This window comes from Notechis scutatus, chromosome 3 (genome assembly GCF_049901735.1).
Source record: "Notechis scutatus isolate UNSWTSFEM ecotype Mainland chromosome 3, rNotScu1.2, whole genome shotgun sequence".
Lineage (NCBI taxonomy): Eukaryota > Metazoa > Chordata > Lepidosauria > Squamata > Elapidae > Notechis > Notechis scutatus.
Window position 1 is genome coordinate 129,537,470 of NC_142011.1, and position 16,616 is coordinate 129,554,085.

General features: G+C 37.4%; 1 protein-coding gene across 3 annotated transcripts in view; it reads right to left on the reverse strand.

The window, feature by feature from the left end:
* The window catches only part of LOC113415857 (cadherin-12), an 817,727-nt gene that overhangs the window by 35,315 nt on the left and 765,796 nt on the right, over positions 1–16,616 (reverse strand). For all 3 annotated transcript variants that reach the window (XM_087961174.1, XM_026673444.2, XM_087961175.1), the window contains one exon: positions 15,560–15,747. In XM_087961174.1, coding sequence (XP_087817300.1) covers positions 15,560–15,747 — 188 coding nt within the window. The remainder of the gene's footprint in view (positions 1–15,559; positions 15,748–16,616) is intronic.

Sequence of the window (16,616 nt, forward strand, 5' to 3'; positions counted from 1 at the left end):
GGTTTGAAAATAAAGATAAAACAAAGATTTTAGCAAAGAACATGTTAGTAAGACGAAAAAAAGAATTGGAGGAAGTTTTGGGATCCAGGTCAGAAACAAGGTTAAGTGTTTAGGGATACATATAACACCAAGATGTGGCACACTTAAGGAGGATTATTATCTCAAACTTAAACAACAGATTGCGACAGATTTGATAAAATGGGAAAATTTACAATTATCACTGATTGGGAGAATATCTACAATCAAGATGAATATATTGCCTAGAATCTTATACTTATTCCAGACAATTCCAATCAGATTAGGGAAAGAATTTTTTGAAGATTTAAACAAAATAGTGCTAAAATATATTTGGCAGGAGAAGAAAGCGAGAATAAAACTTAAATTGCTACAAGATGCAAGAATAAGAGGAGGATTTGCTTTGCCCAATTGGGAATTATACTACCAAGCGACGAGTCTGATGTGGGTAAAGGAGTGGATAACACTAAGAAATACTAGACTTTTGAATTTAGAAGGACATGACCTGCTGTTAGGGTGGCATGCCTTCCTCTGGTATAAGGGAACTAAAACACAGGGGTATTTTAGAAGACATTATATTCGAGAAGCATTGTTTCTAAACTGGGAGAAGATAAAAAAGCAATATTATTTAAAAATTCTGCTATGATTATCTACTATTGAAGCTTTTTCCTGTCCAATAATATATAAAAAGGAACAAACAGTTAGATATGGTGAGATATTGAATGAAAAGGGTGAACTTAAATCTATGCAAGCGTTGGAGGAACAAGGTGTAAAAATGAATTGGTTTTCATATTTGCAAATACAATCTAGATTTGATAAAGATGTTAAAACAGAAGATATCTATGATAAGTTGACTGATTTAGATAAAATTTTGACAGGTACTGATGAAAAAGTAATAAAAAAACTTTATGGACATTTGCTAGAGTTTAAATTAGAGGAAGAACAAGTAAAAGAAACAATGATTGCTTGGGGGAAAATTTTGGGATATGGGATTGATTTAGATAAATGGAAAAAATTGTGGTCTCAAAATTATAAAATGACAATGTCAACTGCATATAAAGAAAATTTGTATAAGATGTTTTACAGGTGGCACCTACCCCCGACGAGAATTGCAAGGATGTTCAAGAATAAATCGGATAAATGTTGGAAATGTCATCAAATACCTGGTTCATATTACCACATGTGGTGGACATGCTCGGATGAAAAAAAATATTGAACTATAATCCACACATGGTTGGAAAAAATGATAAAACAACACATAGACTTTAAACCTGAGATATTTTTATTGGGAATTATACCAGAAATATATTGTAAAGAATTGAAATATTTGATTGTAAATGTTTTAACAGCAGCTAGAATTGTATTTGCTAAGAATTGGAAAAAATACCTATGCAGGAGGAAATTATTAAGAAAATCACGGACTGTGCCGAAATGAGTAAATTGACATGTGAAATTAGAGAACAAGAGGATAAGCAATTTTATATGATATGGGATTTATTTTATCAATGGTTAGATAAAAAGACATGGTAAAGAAATAGATTAGTAATAGATTAGTAAATAAAAGTTAATAGATTGCTAAAGAATACAATATAAAATATATAACCATTGGATGAATGTATAAGATTAAATCATAATGAAAATTAGAATATCTCATATAAAATGATGGGAAAATAGTTAAATGAATGTTTAATAATTGATATTATATAAGCACAAGCTAGACCGATAAGGTGAGAATTTATATAACATGTGACTAATGGTAAAAAAAAAGGATAGCACAAAAGATTGTAACCAACTGACACACTGTATGTATATAATTGAAAGAGAGTTTTATGTTTTTATGTTTTGTTTGTGTTTGTTGTAAAAAATAAAAACTTTGTTTTAAAAAAAAGAATGGTTTTTTCTTCATCCTGATTGGTTGGGAGTCTTGGTCTGTGTTTATTGGTCTTGGAGTTTGCTGTGCTCTGCTTGATTGGTGTTTCTAATATCTTCTGTCTGTTTTGTAGCATTTTTATTTTTATTTTTGGTCTTGATTGGCTGGCAACATTGTGTTTCCTGTATTGGAAACTTTTAGTGCCGCTTGGCTTCGAGTAAATGGATGTCTATCATTTATTAGGAAGCTAGGTTTCATCTGGGTGCCTGGTTGGAGTGTGTTTGAGCTGGAGGTATCGGGGGAGGGGGCTGTTTGTGCCCAGGTGTTTTCTTGGCTTGTGGTGTGGAGATTTCTTTGTTTGTGAGTGCAGGCTTTCAGATAATTGACAGTCTGGTGGAGTCATCTCTTCTATTCATGCTTTCAGGTCTTTTTTCAATCTCTATGGCTTCCTGATAATTCTGTAGCTGGGGTTTTCTATAGTGGCTAGGGTTTTGCTGCCACTAGTGAGGAAGTGTGTTTCAGCTTTTTTAGTGCATTTTTGTGTTCATCCAGGTGGGTAGTTATTCTTCTATTGGTCTGTCCGATGTATGTGGCAGGGCATGATACGCAGGGGACTTCATATATGCCTTGGTTTTCAGGTCAATTTTATGTATGTTTTCTTAAGTTTTTACGGGTACTTACATGTATGGTATTCAGCTTTGTTCGGGTATTTTCCCATGTCATTATAGTTGTGCTTTTAAAGTTGTAGCAACGTTTCAGCAGAATCTCATCTGCCATCATCAGGCTTCTGTATTGTGTTCATAAACAATACAGAAGCCTGATGATGGCAGATGAGATTCTGCCGAAACGTTGCTATAACTTTAAAAGCACAACTCTAATGACATGGAAAATACCCGGCTTTCGGCCTTGTTTGGGCATTTCCCACGTCATTGTAGCTGTTCTTTCAAAGTCGTAGCAACGTTTCAGACTTTGAAAAGACTTTGAAAGAACAGCTACAATGACGTGGGAAAATGCCCGAACAAGGCAGCCATACATGTGAGTACCCCAAACTTAAGAATATATATACATACATACATACATACATACATATACACATACACACACACACACAGAGACACAGACACAGACACAGACACAGACACACACACACACACACACACACACACACACACACATATATATATATATATTTGTTTTCTTAAGTTTTCGGGTACTTACATGTATGGTGTTCGGCTTGGTTCGGTATTTTCCACGTCATTGTAGTTCTTTTAAAGTTGTAGCAACGTTTCAGCAGAATCTCATCTGCCATCATCAGGCTTCTGTATTGTGTCCGTCTGTGGGTCAGACTTTTACAGTGGTTTCAGATTTAAATTTGGGGCAGCCTATTGCTGTGCCAGAATGGTTTTTCTTCATCCTGATTGGTTGGGAGTCTTGGTCTGTGTTTATTGGTCTCGGAGTTTGCTGTGTTCTGCTTGATGGGTGTTTCTGATATCTTCTGTCTGTTTTTGGCTCTTTTTGTATCTTGATTGGCTGGCAGCATTGTGTTACTTTAATGGAGGTCTTTAGTGCAGCTTGGCTTCGGGTAAATGGACGGCTATCATTAGTTAGGAAGCTGGGTTTCATCTGGGTGCCTGGTTGGGGTGTGTTTGAGCTGGAGGTATCAGGGGGGATCTGTTTGTGCCCAGGTGTTTGCCTGGCTTGTGGTGTGGAGATTTTTTGTTTGTGAGTGCAGGCTTCCAAATGATTGACAGCCTGGTGGAATCATCTCTTCTGTTCATGCTTTCTGGTCTTTTTTCAATCTCTATGGCTTCTCTGATGACTCTGTGGCTAGGGTTTTCCATAGTGGCCAGGGTTTTGGTGCCAGGGTTTTGGTGCCATGGTCATAGCATGGTCATAGCACCACCACAAACCTATCCAGCATGTCCCGAAAAATGTCGTTCATCAAATGCTGGAATACCGCGGGAGCGTTGGTCAGACCAAATGGCATGACGGTGTACTCGAAATGGCCATAACGAGTGCCAAATGCCGTCTTCCACTCGTCCCTCTTGCGCATCCGAACCAGGTTGTAGGCCCCACGCAGATCGAGTTTAGTGAAGATAGTAGCCTCCCGCAACCGCTCCATCAATTCTGGAATGAGCGGCAAAGGATAACTATTCCTCACTGTGATGGCGTTCAACCGGCGGTAATCACAGCATAAACGGAGCTCTCCTGACTTCTTTTTAACAAAAAGAACGGGAGCCAAAAGAGGGGATGACGATGGTCGAATAAATCCCCAACCCAAGTTTTTATCTAAAAACTCTCAAAGCGCAACCAACTCGGGCTCCAACATGGAGTATAACCGACCCTTGGGCAGTGGAGCATCTGGTATCAGGTCCACGGGACAATCATAAGCATGATGCGGTGGTAATCGATCCGCCTCCTTCTCGCTGAAAACGTCGGAGAAATCCGATAGCTCCGAAGGTATGGGAACAGCAGGAGCGGCGATATCTTGGCCAGCGCAGACATGTCTCAGATGATCCACACATTGGAGACTTGGAAAGGAAATGGCGTTCTGCGCCCAAGCCACCAACGGATCATGCAAACGCAGCCGGGACTCACCGAGAACCAAAGGGAGATGAAGGTTCGAGGTGATATAGAAATTTATCGCCTCCTCGTGATCCCCAATGATCATACGCACTGGCTGGGTGGCGAAATGAATGGGCCCAGACCTGAGCTCACGCCCATCCACTGTTTCCACCTTAATCGGTGGAGCCACAGCAACCAATGGGATCTCAAAATGCATAGTAAAAGCCCGGTCCATAAAACTGGTTGTAGCCCCTGAGTCCACCAACGTCACTGCATGGATTCCCTCCTTCTGGGACTGTAAAAAGATTTGAGTGTCCAAAAGTAAATGCCGAGGAGGGCCAGGATTCACTTCAGCAATTTGGGGTGGGGGTGTGGAACGTGCCCGACCTAGGGTTTCCCGAGGTCGGGCCTACCCGTTCCCGACGGGCCAGGAGTGGTTTCAGGCACGGGTTTGCGAGTCCCTCTCCATTTGCAGGAATTAGCAAAATGTCCCGGACCCCCGCAATAAAGGCACAAGCCTTCCTGAAACCTTCTCGAACGTTCTCGCGCCGTTAAGCGAGGTCAGAGTGCACCCAACTCCATCGGCTCCTCAGTCTTAACCGTGGTTTGAAAAACTTTCGGTGGCGTGGTTTGTGAACGCAAATGAGAAGGTAGTTCCACAACTGGCCGTTTGCTCATGCGCTGTTGTAAACAGGCTTCAATACGCAAGCACTGAACCACAAGCGCATCCAAGGTTAAGGCCCGCTCCGCATGCACTAACTCGTCTTTTATGTTATCTGCCAAACCCTCCTGGAAAGCGTCCATATGGGCTGACTCATTCCAAGTAGAGTCCATGCAGAGCAGACGAAACTCTGCAATGTATTCCTGCAGGATCGATACTTCCAGTCACAACATTATATATATATATATATATATATATATATATATATATATATATATATATATATATATATATATATATATATTCTTAAGTTTTCACGGGTACTTACATGTATGGCATTCAGCTGTTCATCTTCTGGGTCTCTATTATGTCTCAGTGTTTTTGTGGATCAAGCCGTTGATTTTGCTTTTGTGGAAGCCATTGGCTGTCAGTACTTTGGTCAGGGTGCATAGTTCAGTCTTAATGTGTGTCTTGTCTGCCAGGCATTTGGTTCTGGTAATTAGTGTTTTAGCCACGGAGTTTATCTGTGCTGGGTGGTGGTGGGATTGGGCGTTGAGGTAGCGGTTGGTGTGTGTTTTCTTCTGGTATATGGTGTGTCCTAGTGTGCCATCTGTTTTTTTGTAGATTAGTACATCTATACATGAGACATAATAGAGACCCAGAAGATGAACAGACCTATGGAACAGCTGTCCTGCCCTACATAAGAGGCACTACAGACAAAATTAGTAAAATACGACACAGACACTACATCAAGACTGCCTTCAAAACAGACAAAAAAATAGCAGCCATCCTCAGAAACCCCAAAGATAAAATGGACCTGGAAAACCAAGGCATATATGAAGTCCCCTGTGCATCATGCCCGGCCACATACATTGGACAGACCAATAGAAGAATAAGTACCCGCCTGGATGAACACAAAAATGCAGTCAAAAAGCTGGAACACACTTCCTCACTAGTCCAACACATGGAAGCCACAGGTCATAGCATCAACTTCAATGGCACCAAAACCTTAGCCACTATAGAAAACCCCAGCCACAGAATCATCAGAGAAGCCATAGAGATTGAAAAAAGACCAGAAAGCATGAACAGAAGAGATGATTCCACCAGGCTGTCAATCATTTGGAAGCCTGCACTCACAAACAAAAAAATCTCCACACCACAAGCCAGGCAAAAACCTGGGCACAAACAGATCCCCCCTGATACCTCCAGCTCAAACACGCCCCAACCAGGCACCCAGATGAAACCCAGCTTCCTAACTAATGATAGCCGTCCATTTACCCAGAGCCAAGCCGCACTAAAGGCCTCCAATAAAGTAACACAATGTTGCCAGCCAATCAAGATACAAAAAGAGCCAAAAAAACAGACGGAAGATATTAGAAACACCAAACAAGCAGAACACAGCAAACTCCAAGACCAATAAACACAGACTCTCAACCAATCAGGATGAAGAAAAAACCATTCTGGCACAGCAATAGGCTGCCCCAAATTCAAATCTGAAACCACTGTAAAAGCCTGACTCACAGATGAACACTATACAGAAGCCTGATGATGGCAGATGAGATTCTGCCGAAACGTCGCTACAGCTTTAAAAGCACAACTACTATGACGTGGGAAAATACCCAAACAAAGCTGAATGCCATATATATATATATATATATATATATATATATATATATATATATATATATATATATATATATATATGTGTGTGTGTGTGTGTGTATATGTATGTATATGTATATATATGTATATGTGTATGTGTATATGTATATGTATATGTGTATATGTATATATGTATATATGTATATACATATGTGTTATGAGTATATGTATATGTATATGTATATATATATGTATATACAATATATATGATGGCAGATGAGATTATAGATGAGATACGTTATAACTTTAAAATATACTACTATGATGGAAAATACCCGAACAAAGCTGAAGGCCATACATAATAGAAAACTTAAGAAAACACACACACACACACACACACACACACACACACACACACACACACACACATATATATATATATTTGGTCTTTTCCCATGTAAGATTAAGAGTATCTTGGCGACATTTCAGCGAGGTCCCACTCGCCATCCTCAGGCTGGTGCTTTTGGATTCGTGCCAGTGCACTGGCATGAAGCCGTGCTTGCACTGACACGAAGCCGAAAGCACCAGCCTGAGGAATGCAAGTGGGACCTTGCCGAAACATCGCCAAGATACTCTTAATCTTACACGGGAAGAGACCCAAACACACCTAGACCTACATATCTGACCCATGAAAATCTACGAAAATATTTATTTATTTATTTATATTTATATTTATATTTATATTTATATTTATATTTATATTTATATTTATCTATATATATATATATATATATATATATATATATATATATATATATATATATATATATATGTATGTATGTATACATGTATGTATGTATGTATGTATGTATATACAGGTGAAACTCAAAAAATTAGAATATAGTGCAAAAGTTCATTTATTTCAGTAATGCAATTTAAAAGGTGAAACTAATATATGAGATAGACTCATTTCATGCAAAGCAAGATAGTTCAAGCCATGATTTGTCATAATTGAGATGATTGTTGCTTACAGCTCATGAAAACCCCAAATCCACAATCTCAGAAAATTAGAATATTGTGAAAAGGTTCAATATTCTAGGCTCAAAGTGTCCCACTCTAATCAGCTAATTAAGCCATAACACCTGCAAAGGGTTCCTGAGCCTTTAAATGGTCTCTCAGTCTGGTTCAGTAGGATGCACAATGATGGGAAAGACTGCTGACCTGACAGTTGTGCAGAAAACCATCATTGACACCCTCCATAAGGAGGGAAAGCCTCAAAAGGTAATTGCAAAAGAAGTTGGATGTTCCCAAAGTGCTGTTTCAAAGCACATTAATAGAAAGTTATGTGGAAGGGAAAAGTGTGGAAGAAAAAGATGCACAAGTAGCAGGGATGACTGCAGCCTGGAGAGGATTGTCAGGAAAAGGCCATTCAAAAGTGTTGGGGATTTTCACAAGGAGTGGACTGAGGCTTGAGTCAGTGCATCAAGAGCCACCACACACAGACGGATCCTGGACATGTCATATTCTCTTGTAAAGCCGCTTCTGAACAACAAACAACATCAGAAGCGTCTTACCTGGGCTAAAGAAAAAAAAGAACTGGTCTGTTGCTCAGTGGTCCAAAGTCCTCTTTTCTGATGAGAGCAACTTTTGCATCTCATTTGGAAACCAAGGACCCAGAGTCTGGAGGAAGAATGGAGAGGCACACACTGCAAGATGCTTGAAGTCCAGTGTGAAGTTTCCACAGTCTCTGTTGATTTGGGGAGCTATGTCATCTCCTGGTGTTGGTCCACTGTGCTTCATTAAGTCCAGGGTCCATGCAGCCGTCTACCAGGAGATTTTGGAGCACTTCATGCTTCCTTCCACAGACGAGCTTTATGGGGATGCTGACTTCATTTTCCAGCAGGACTTGGCACCTGCCCACACTGCCAAAAGCACCAAAACCTGGTTCAGTGACCATGGGATTACTGTGCTTGATTGGCCAGCAAACTCACCTGACCTGAACCCCATAGAGAATCTATGGGGCATTGCCAAGAGAAAGATAATTCGGCCACTTTCCAATTTATTTCCTTTCCATTTAAACTATGGAATCTGAATTATTTCACTTTGGAGCAAAAAAAACCAACAACAACCCTAAAATCGCAGATCAGCTTTCATGATACATAATACTTCTTTATTTCTTTTAATAATAGTGAAGAACACAACATAAGCAAAATGATTGACAGGACAGCTGCTATAAAGAAAGCAGAAACACAAAAATAAAGGGACATATTTATGTTCATTTATAGTCTTTTCACAGTAACAGAAAACAAAACAATGCTGTCTACCGTCTGTGAAGACTAGCACAGCTAAAAAAGATTCTATATTTATCCACTGTCTGGCATTGCATGAACAGAATTAGGGAAGAATCTCTACACTTAATTAGGAATGCTGTTCAACCTCAGACTAAGAAAACAGGCTCTTGTAAGCTCTCTTTAATTAAAGAATGGGGTTAGTGACCCACCAGTCAAAGGCTATAAATTTTGGTATTTGGGATTCCCACTCAATTTGCTTTCAGGAAGGAAAACATAAATACAACAACCGGAATATTTACATTATATGAACCACCACAGGCTAGCAAACATACAGTCAACTCCTTATATTATTTCAGTTCTTCTGTTCCATCTCTAAGGTTTTGTCTGAGAAATAATAACTTTAAAATACATATTCACTAACCTGAAATGGGAAACATTAAAAACAAATGCTCATAATTGCTTTATACCTGCGTGCCCATAAGAAAGTAAGATTAACTCTGCTGAATTAGAACTAGGCCCATTTTCGGTCAACATTTCGTTTCTTACAGTGGCAAATTGGCTGTTTCTTGGTGCTCACAAGCAGGAGGGAATGAAATACTCTTCACCACTGTGTTCCTTTCAATTTAGTTAGTAATTAAAAGTATGCTACTTTCAATCCAGGGGAGTCTTCAACTATATAGCTCTTGTTCAATGTTTCCTCAATGAATTTATCTTCTTTTGAAAGCATCCATGTTAATGGCTATCACCACATCTTGTTCAAATGATGCAGAAATACTAGAAATAAATGGACTACTTTTTTTCAATTGCTTTTCAAATTATTCTTACTGTGGGATCTGCTTTCATAGCTGCCACACAGTGATACAATGGTTTAACTATCTCAACTACTTTCCTTTCCCCCAAACTCCAGCTGAGTTGCTGGCTGAGGAGTCTGATTCATAATCAGACTCATAATCTCTTGATCAATTGGGGTCAGATGAAATCCCCTCTAATGTTGTGCTTATCAGAAGCAAAGCACTGCACAACACAGCAAAGCACAGCAACAAAACAACAAAACAATAAAACAACAAAACAAAACAAAGCAAAATAACACCTCTTACTTAGTCAATCCTTTCTTAAATGTACATGATCAGTTCCATATATTTAATAATTCATTTCCAAAATTCTTGTGTTTCTTTTTCTTACTTATCAGTTCTCTACCACTGCTCTTCTAATGATAGCTGGTGCAGAGTGAGCAACTGAAAGTATTAGCAGCATGCCAAACTCACAGAGCCCCCAAAGGAAATCAGGACAATCCTTTATGAATTTCTAGGAAAGGCTATTTCTCAGTTGTGGGGAATCATCTAACTCTGCTACATTTTCTTGCTGCACAAACTTGATAAATATAGATAGACTACAGGCAAAATAGGATATGAAATGAAAGCAAGTCAGGTTCTCTTTCAACCAGAATTCTATATGTTGAATACCTTATCCCATGTTGAAATGGTGCAGAAATACTATACATACACTGACAACTTTGTTTTCAATTGTTTTTCAAATTATAAACATTATTTTGCTGTCCAATTTCCACATGTCTGAAATAATGTCACAGAGAAGAACTAACATAGAATACTCCTGTGATGACCCAGGGTAGGATACAAAATAAACACAGTCACAAAAAACAGGTGAAGCCCCTTTTATTCCTTCACTTTGCTTCCAAACTCCAAATATCTTTGACTTGGAGACAAAAAACTCCCACACAAGCAGTTACAAGAAGGAGGAAATGGCGTTTAAATTATAAAGAGTAAAAAACAACACAAACCAAGCAAAATAAGGTCTTGAAGACGTCCACAAATATCAGAACACACATTGGGAAGGACGCCAAACTCAGAAAGGAACAATGAACTGGAGATATTTTCATGCTTTGTTTCCAACACTTGTATGCATGTCCGTCCTCTTATCCAGTTGTCACAACTGCAGCCCATGAAGAGGATCAAGGCCCTCTCCTCCCCACCTCTCCCTTATCCTCTGCTCCCTGCATGCCCTAGGATGGAGAGGGGATGGGCCTGGGTCCTCCTCTGACTGCCCAGCTGGCCTCTGCCCTTCCCCAGCCTCCTCCACAACCTCCAGAGCCACACTTCCACTCCCTGTCGACTGTTCCCCTCTCCCTCAGAGTCAACCTCCACCAGGGGCATGACAATTCCCTAGTATAATAGGGAACTTTATAAAATGTGCTTCTTTTTCAAGTCATCTGAAAGATTATAATGGGAGGTGATAATTTATCTCTACTAAGGACAGTGCCAAGTTTTTAAAACTAAATAATGTTTAATTTCTTGACTTCAACGTTTCTCAGCATTCCTATTAGTTAGTTTGAGCAAAATGCTACATCTTTCCTAGTATACCACAAAATGGATAGCAATGACTCTGCTTGTGAACTAGTGTGTACAGTGTACCACTGTGTATACATAAGCCTGTCTCAGGATAAATCCCACTATTGAAACATTCCACTGTTCTTTCCTGCAACTGATTCAGTGAACACCCTAGGGTTTTCTATTTATGGTTTGGTTACTTGAATGAATCCATCGTCAATAAAATTCCTGCCTGTTTTTTTTAAGTTGATGTTTTCCAATTGAGTTTTTCCATTGGCAATTATTTCTTCAATATATAATGGCCTTTGTACAAGCAGGAGTAACTTGAGATACAGCATTTGATGCTGCTCAGCACAATCAGATTTTAAAATTGTCACTGAGCTACAGTGACAGAAATTAGAAAACCATTGTTTTCACTCCAAAAACTATCAAGGTGGACCATGTTAAGTTTGTTTCTAAAGTCTTCCCCCTGACCCCAAAATTGTATTTTGCATATAATCTTCAGGGTCATCTCTGTGATTCTCTTCAGATTCTCTATCAGTCTGTGAGGCTTATTCCTTCTGATATTAGGATGGGAGAATCTGAGGCTCTGAAAACTATTCACTCCCTTTCTGAGCAGCTAGCATTCCTGCTACATTCAGCTGGTTTATTTCTTCATTTTCCAATAGGAGAAATAACACAAGGCACCCACCAATGTTTCCCCATTCACATTCCTAACTTGCAGGCTGCAGCTGACAGAAGCATCAAGTATTTTGAATCACTCCAAATTAGAATCCCCTAAATAAATAATAAAATTGCTCTGCTAACGAGCATAAGACTTTTCAGCCGTAATGCTAACAATGCATTGAATTTGCTTAGTTTTATTTGGCTGCTATTTTTATACAAACCACTATGTGGCATCAGAAGACATAAGATTATCAGCAAGATGCTAGACATTCTTGGAAAATAGCAGGGTTGTAGTCTGTTTTCATGTCAAAGAGTTAGCAACTGCAATTTTGAGATATAAGATGAACTACACATATCTACTCTGCCCTTTCCCCATAAATTCTGTGTTACAAAAGTAATTGAAAATAATTAGAAATAGAATCTAATATATATTCTTCCAGCCAACAAATTTGTTATCATTTCCCCCTTAGACAATACAAAAGGTTTTGACATGCATTCAAGCACACATTAATAATAAGTACTGGAATATATCTTATTTAACTTTTATTGCAGTCATTAACCAGCACAAGGGAATTGGTATTCAGATATTCAAAATATCCTAAACTAAATTCATAATGCCAAGATAATTAAGGAAAGTATATACAGACTCTCCCCCGCAAAAAAAAAAAAAAAAAAAAAAAAGATTAAAAGACAATCTGAAACCAAATATATTAAAAAGCTTATTTAACCTGTACATATACAACAAGAAGAAATTAAAATTAGCAGTCTGGGTAATATAATATTAGAATAGCATTATAAAATAAAAGTACTACAGAAATCCATATACATGAACACAAACACACACACTTACATACATACATACACATACATATACAGTGTGGGTATGTGGGTATGTGTTTGTGTGTATGTGTGATATATAGGAAAGAAAAAGTAAAGGAAAAAGAAAAATGATTTTCAACTTTTTATGTAGCAGATATGATTTAAAAAACAAATCAAACTCTTACTCTAAGGCTAACATAAGTCTACATTATTTCTATTATCCCATATACTTCTAATAATCAAATCCCCAAATCAACACTTAACTTTTTTCAGTTCACCAAAGCTGTGGTGATGCAGTGGTTAGAATGCAGTATTGCAGGATAATCCTGCCAAGTGTCAGAAGTTTGATTCTCACTGCCTCAACCTTACAAGGTCAGTAAAAGGAGGACTTAGATTGTTGTGGATAATATGCTGACTCTGTAAACTTCTTAGAGATAACTGTAAAGCACTTTGAAGCAGTATATAAGTTTAAGTGCTATTATTATTGCTGTTCTCTCAAAAAAATCTGAAAGTGATTTCCAAGTAAAAACAAAATTATTCAAGGTGTTTTCTTTAAACAAAGCTGTCAATTTCACCATATCTGCCAATTCCATCAGCTTCACCATCCATTTTTCCATTGTAGATATTTAAACATCCATTTATCTTTGTGCATATAAAAATCTTGCTGCTGTTATCACATATATAAACAAAGTTCCATAACGTGTTTCCATTTATTTATCTATTAAATCCAAAAGAAAAGTCTTTTGTTTCGAATGTACATTCACTTTTAAAATTTCCTGGATCAAAATACATACCTGCTCTCAGTATTTTCTAGCTTTCTTGTATGTCCACCAGAAATGAAAAAATGTATCTTTTGTTAAATTTCCAACAAATATTTGAAATTCCCTTTTTTACGTTTATCCAGTGTCATATGACAATATGTGTTAGGAATCTGTCCACCAATTAGTTGGGTTGGCAATATATAAACCAACAATGTATGTTTGTAGCTTTAAGACAAAATCACTGTATTGATTTATACTATATTCCGATTGGTTGATTATATTGCAAATTACCATAAGAGGGAGCTAGAGATCATAGCTTGCTCTCTCTGACATTCTGTATCTCTGACATTCTGCATCTCTGACATTCTGTTGTTATCTAAGATTCTCCGTTGTATTTATGCTGTGCTTATACTTTGATGTTTTTGTTTACTGGAAATGACAAAGGCAACCAGTAAGAAGACTTTGTAATTGGATATTCTTTGGACTGTAACATGTATATGACCTGGACCGTTTATTGGACTGTGCTATTTCTTAAAGTAAACTTTAACTCAATTTAGTGTGTCTGAATAATTATTCATAACTACTCTCATAAACATTTCCATGTGCATATCCTTGTTATTCAAGGGTTATTCTGTACATATCATAACATTATGCATCATTTTATAAAAAAAATACTTAAGATACTGACAGTACTGGTTATCTGAATTCAATTGCTACTAGATTTTGTGAATCGGGCTCAGTGAGACACAATTCAGATAGATTTTGCTGATGAAAAATACTACATCGCCAATTGCTAATGATTGGGTGAACATATAAACAACAACATTGAGATCAAAAGAGGAATTCCAAGTGGATTTTATGGAAAACTAGAAGCAGACTAAGGACTCGCTCATGCACATGGAATCATAATGGCTGACTAATGTGCAAACATAAACAGGAGTGGATGAAGCATATTTGATGAAATATTCTCAGTAGAAAATGTAATGTTTACATTGTTTCCAATCTTTTCTTCCCCAGTGGAGAGATGGATGTTGCAGCTATGTGGGGCAGCACAGGAAAGCTTTTTAATATCAGTGCCTTTCTTCATCTAAAACTCTCACATTTACTTTTACATAAACTACCTCCAAACAAGCCCCAAGATGCAATTACTTTTCACAGATTTACAGAGAACTGAAAGTTTATTTAAGTTGTTGTACAATTAAGCCAACTATGTAGCAATAATTCAGATTAGCTTTAGATTTTGGTTATGCATGGGTTCAGCTGACTGAACTTATGCTACAACAAATTGCAATTAGGAAATCTGCTTGTGAAGGTTCCAAACATATACAATCTAGTGTCCATAATAATGTTTTTTAAAAAAAAATTTTAAAAAATTAAATTTTGTTGTTCTGATAAGCTTGAGTTTGCAGCTTCAAAATGTTTTGATTGTATAAGGAAAAGGTTTGTGACACATTGTTATAGTAGGATCACACCATCCATGCATCAGCATAATCAGCAAGTCTTTAAAAATATAAATACTCTTTATGAAATGAAAGAAGCAAAGAAACAGAGCAAAAATCCCCAAACAAAACATTTGCTGACTAAATTTAGATTGTATAACAAGCCTGAGTTATGGTCTTCCATTTCATTTGAACTGGGTCAATCTCTACTTAAAGAAGAAGCCAGGGCTTTAAACCATGATTTGAAGTATCATTTAATATCCTGACATTTTCAGAAGAGTATAAGCATACTTACCAATCTTGAATGAAATTACCAAGTACCATGAATCAGTTTTATTCTCATGATAAAATTTTTAAAAAGTTTGCACTTGGACAAAAGACATAATTACCTAAATATGAACATGTGAATCATACATCGGGGTTGTTTCTGATCCAGTCAGTTATGCCAGTAAGTCTGGTATCTTATCAGTTTATCTGAGTATATTAAATTGAGGTAGACATTTATCCTATATGTTTACTAAATACCTTTTTCAGTTTGATGATTCCTTCTTGTGTGTTCTCATCTGTGCTAATGTCAAATAAGTTCCCCCCATCTCCTGGAACAATGGTATATTCAATTTCAGCATTTTTCCCAAAGTCAGGATCCACTGCTCTGATTCTTCCAACAGCTGAACCAACAAGAGATGACTCTGGTACTTTTAGGTGGAAGATACCTAAGATGAAGTGACAATTAATTGCATCAACCCTTGACTAGTTATAAAGAATTTATCAGAGAACGAATATCTCCTACATTATCATTATTAACACAGCAGACCACATGGCCTATATAACCCTTATATTAATACTTATAGAAATCTTTCTCTTTGTATGAGAGCTAGTAATTCTTAAATTCTTACATAAAACATTACCATGGACCACATGCAGCCATCACACATTCTGAGAAGACAAATTTTCTTTAATTAGCAATGAGTAGAGGTAGAACTTAGAATAACTTTATTGTCACTTTGAATATACACTAATTGGCATACATTAAAATGAAATTTTGCTGCATACAGCTCTCCAAGGGTCACCACTTCCAATGTACGCCATAAACATGACAAAATAAATAAACAAACAAATAAATAAATACCATACAAAAGTATGCATACACCCACATATATTATATGACACACAGAAACAACAGTCTAGTTGGGATGTATATATGTACAGTATATAACAAATAAATGCTCTGTCAACAACAAATAAATGCTCTGTCTTACATACAAAAATCAGAAAATAAAATACAAGCTGAATAGTCAAGATCTTGTTGATGACCCAAGCTCTGTAAAGGACCTTGGAATACTCACCTCTAATGATCTAAGTGCTAGAGCACACTGCAACTACATAGCCAAAAAGGCATTAAGAGTTGTTAACCTAATACGTAGCTTTTCTCTGGTAATATGACACACAGAAACAGCACAGTCTAGTTGGGATGTTCATCAGTCTGGAATCCACACTACGTATCTGATATTAGCACAATTGAGAAAGTCCAGAAATATTTCACAAGAAGAGTTCTCCTCCTCTACTCGCTGTAGAAATACCT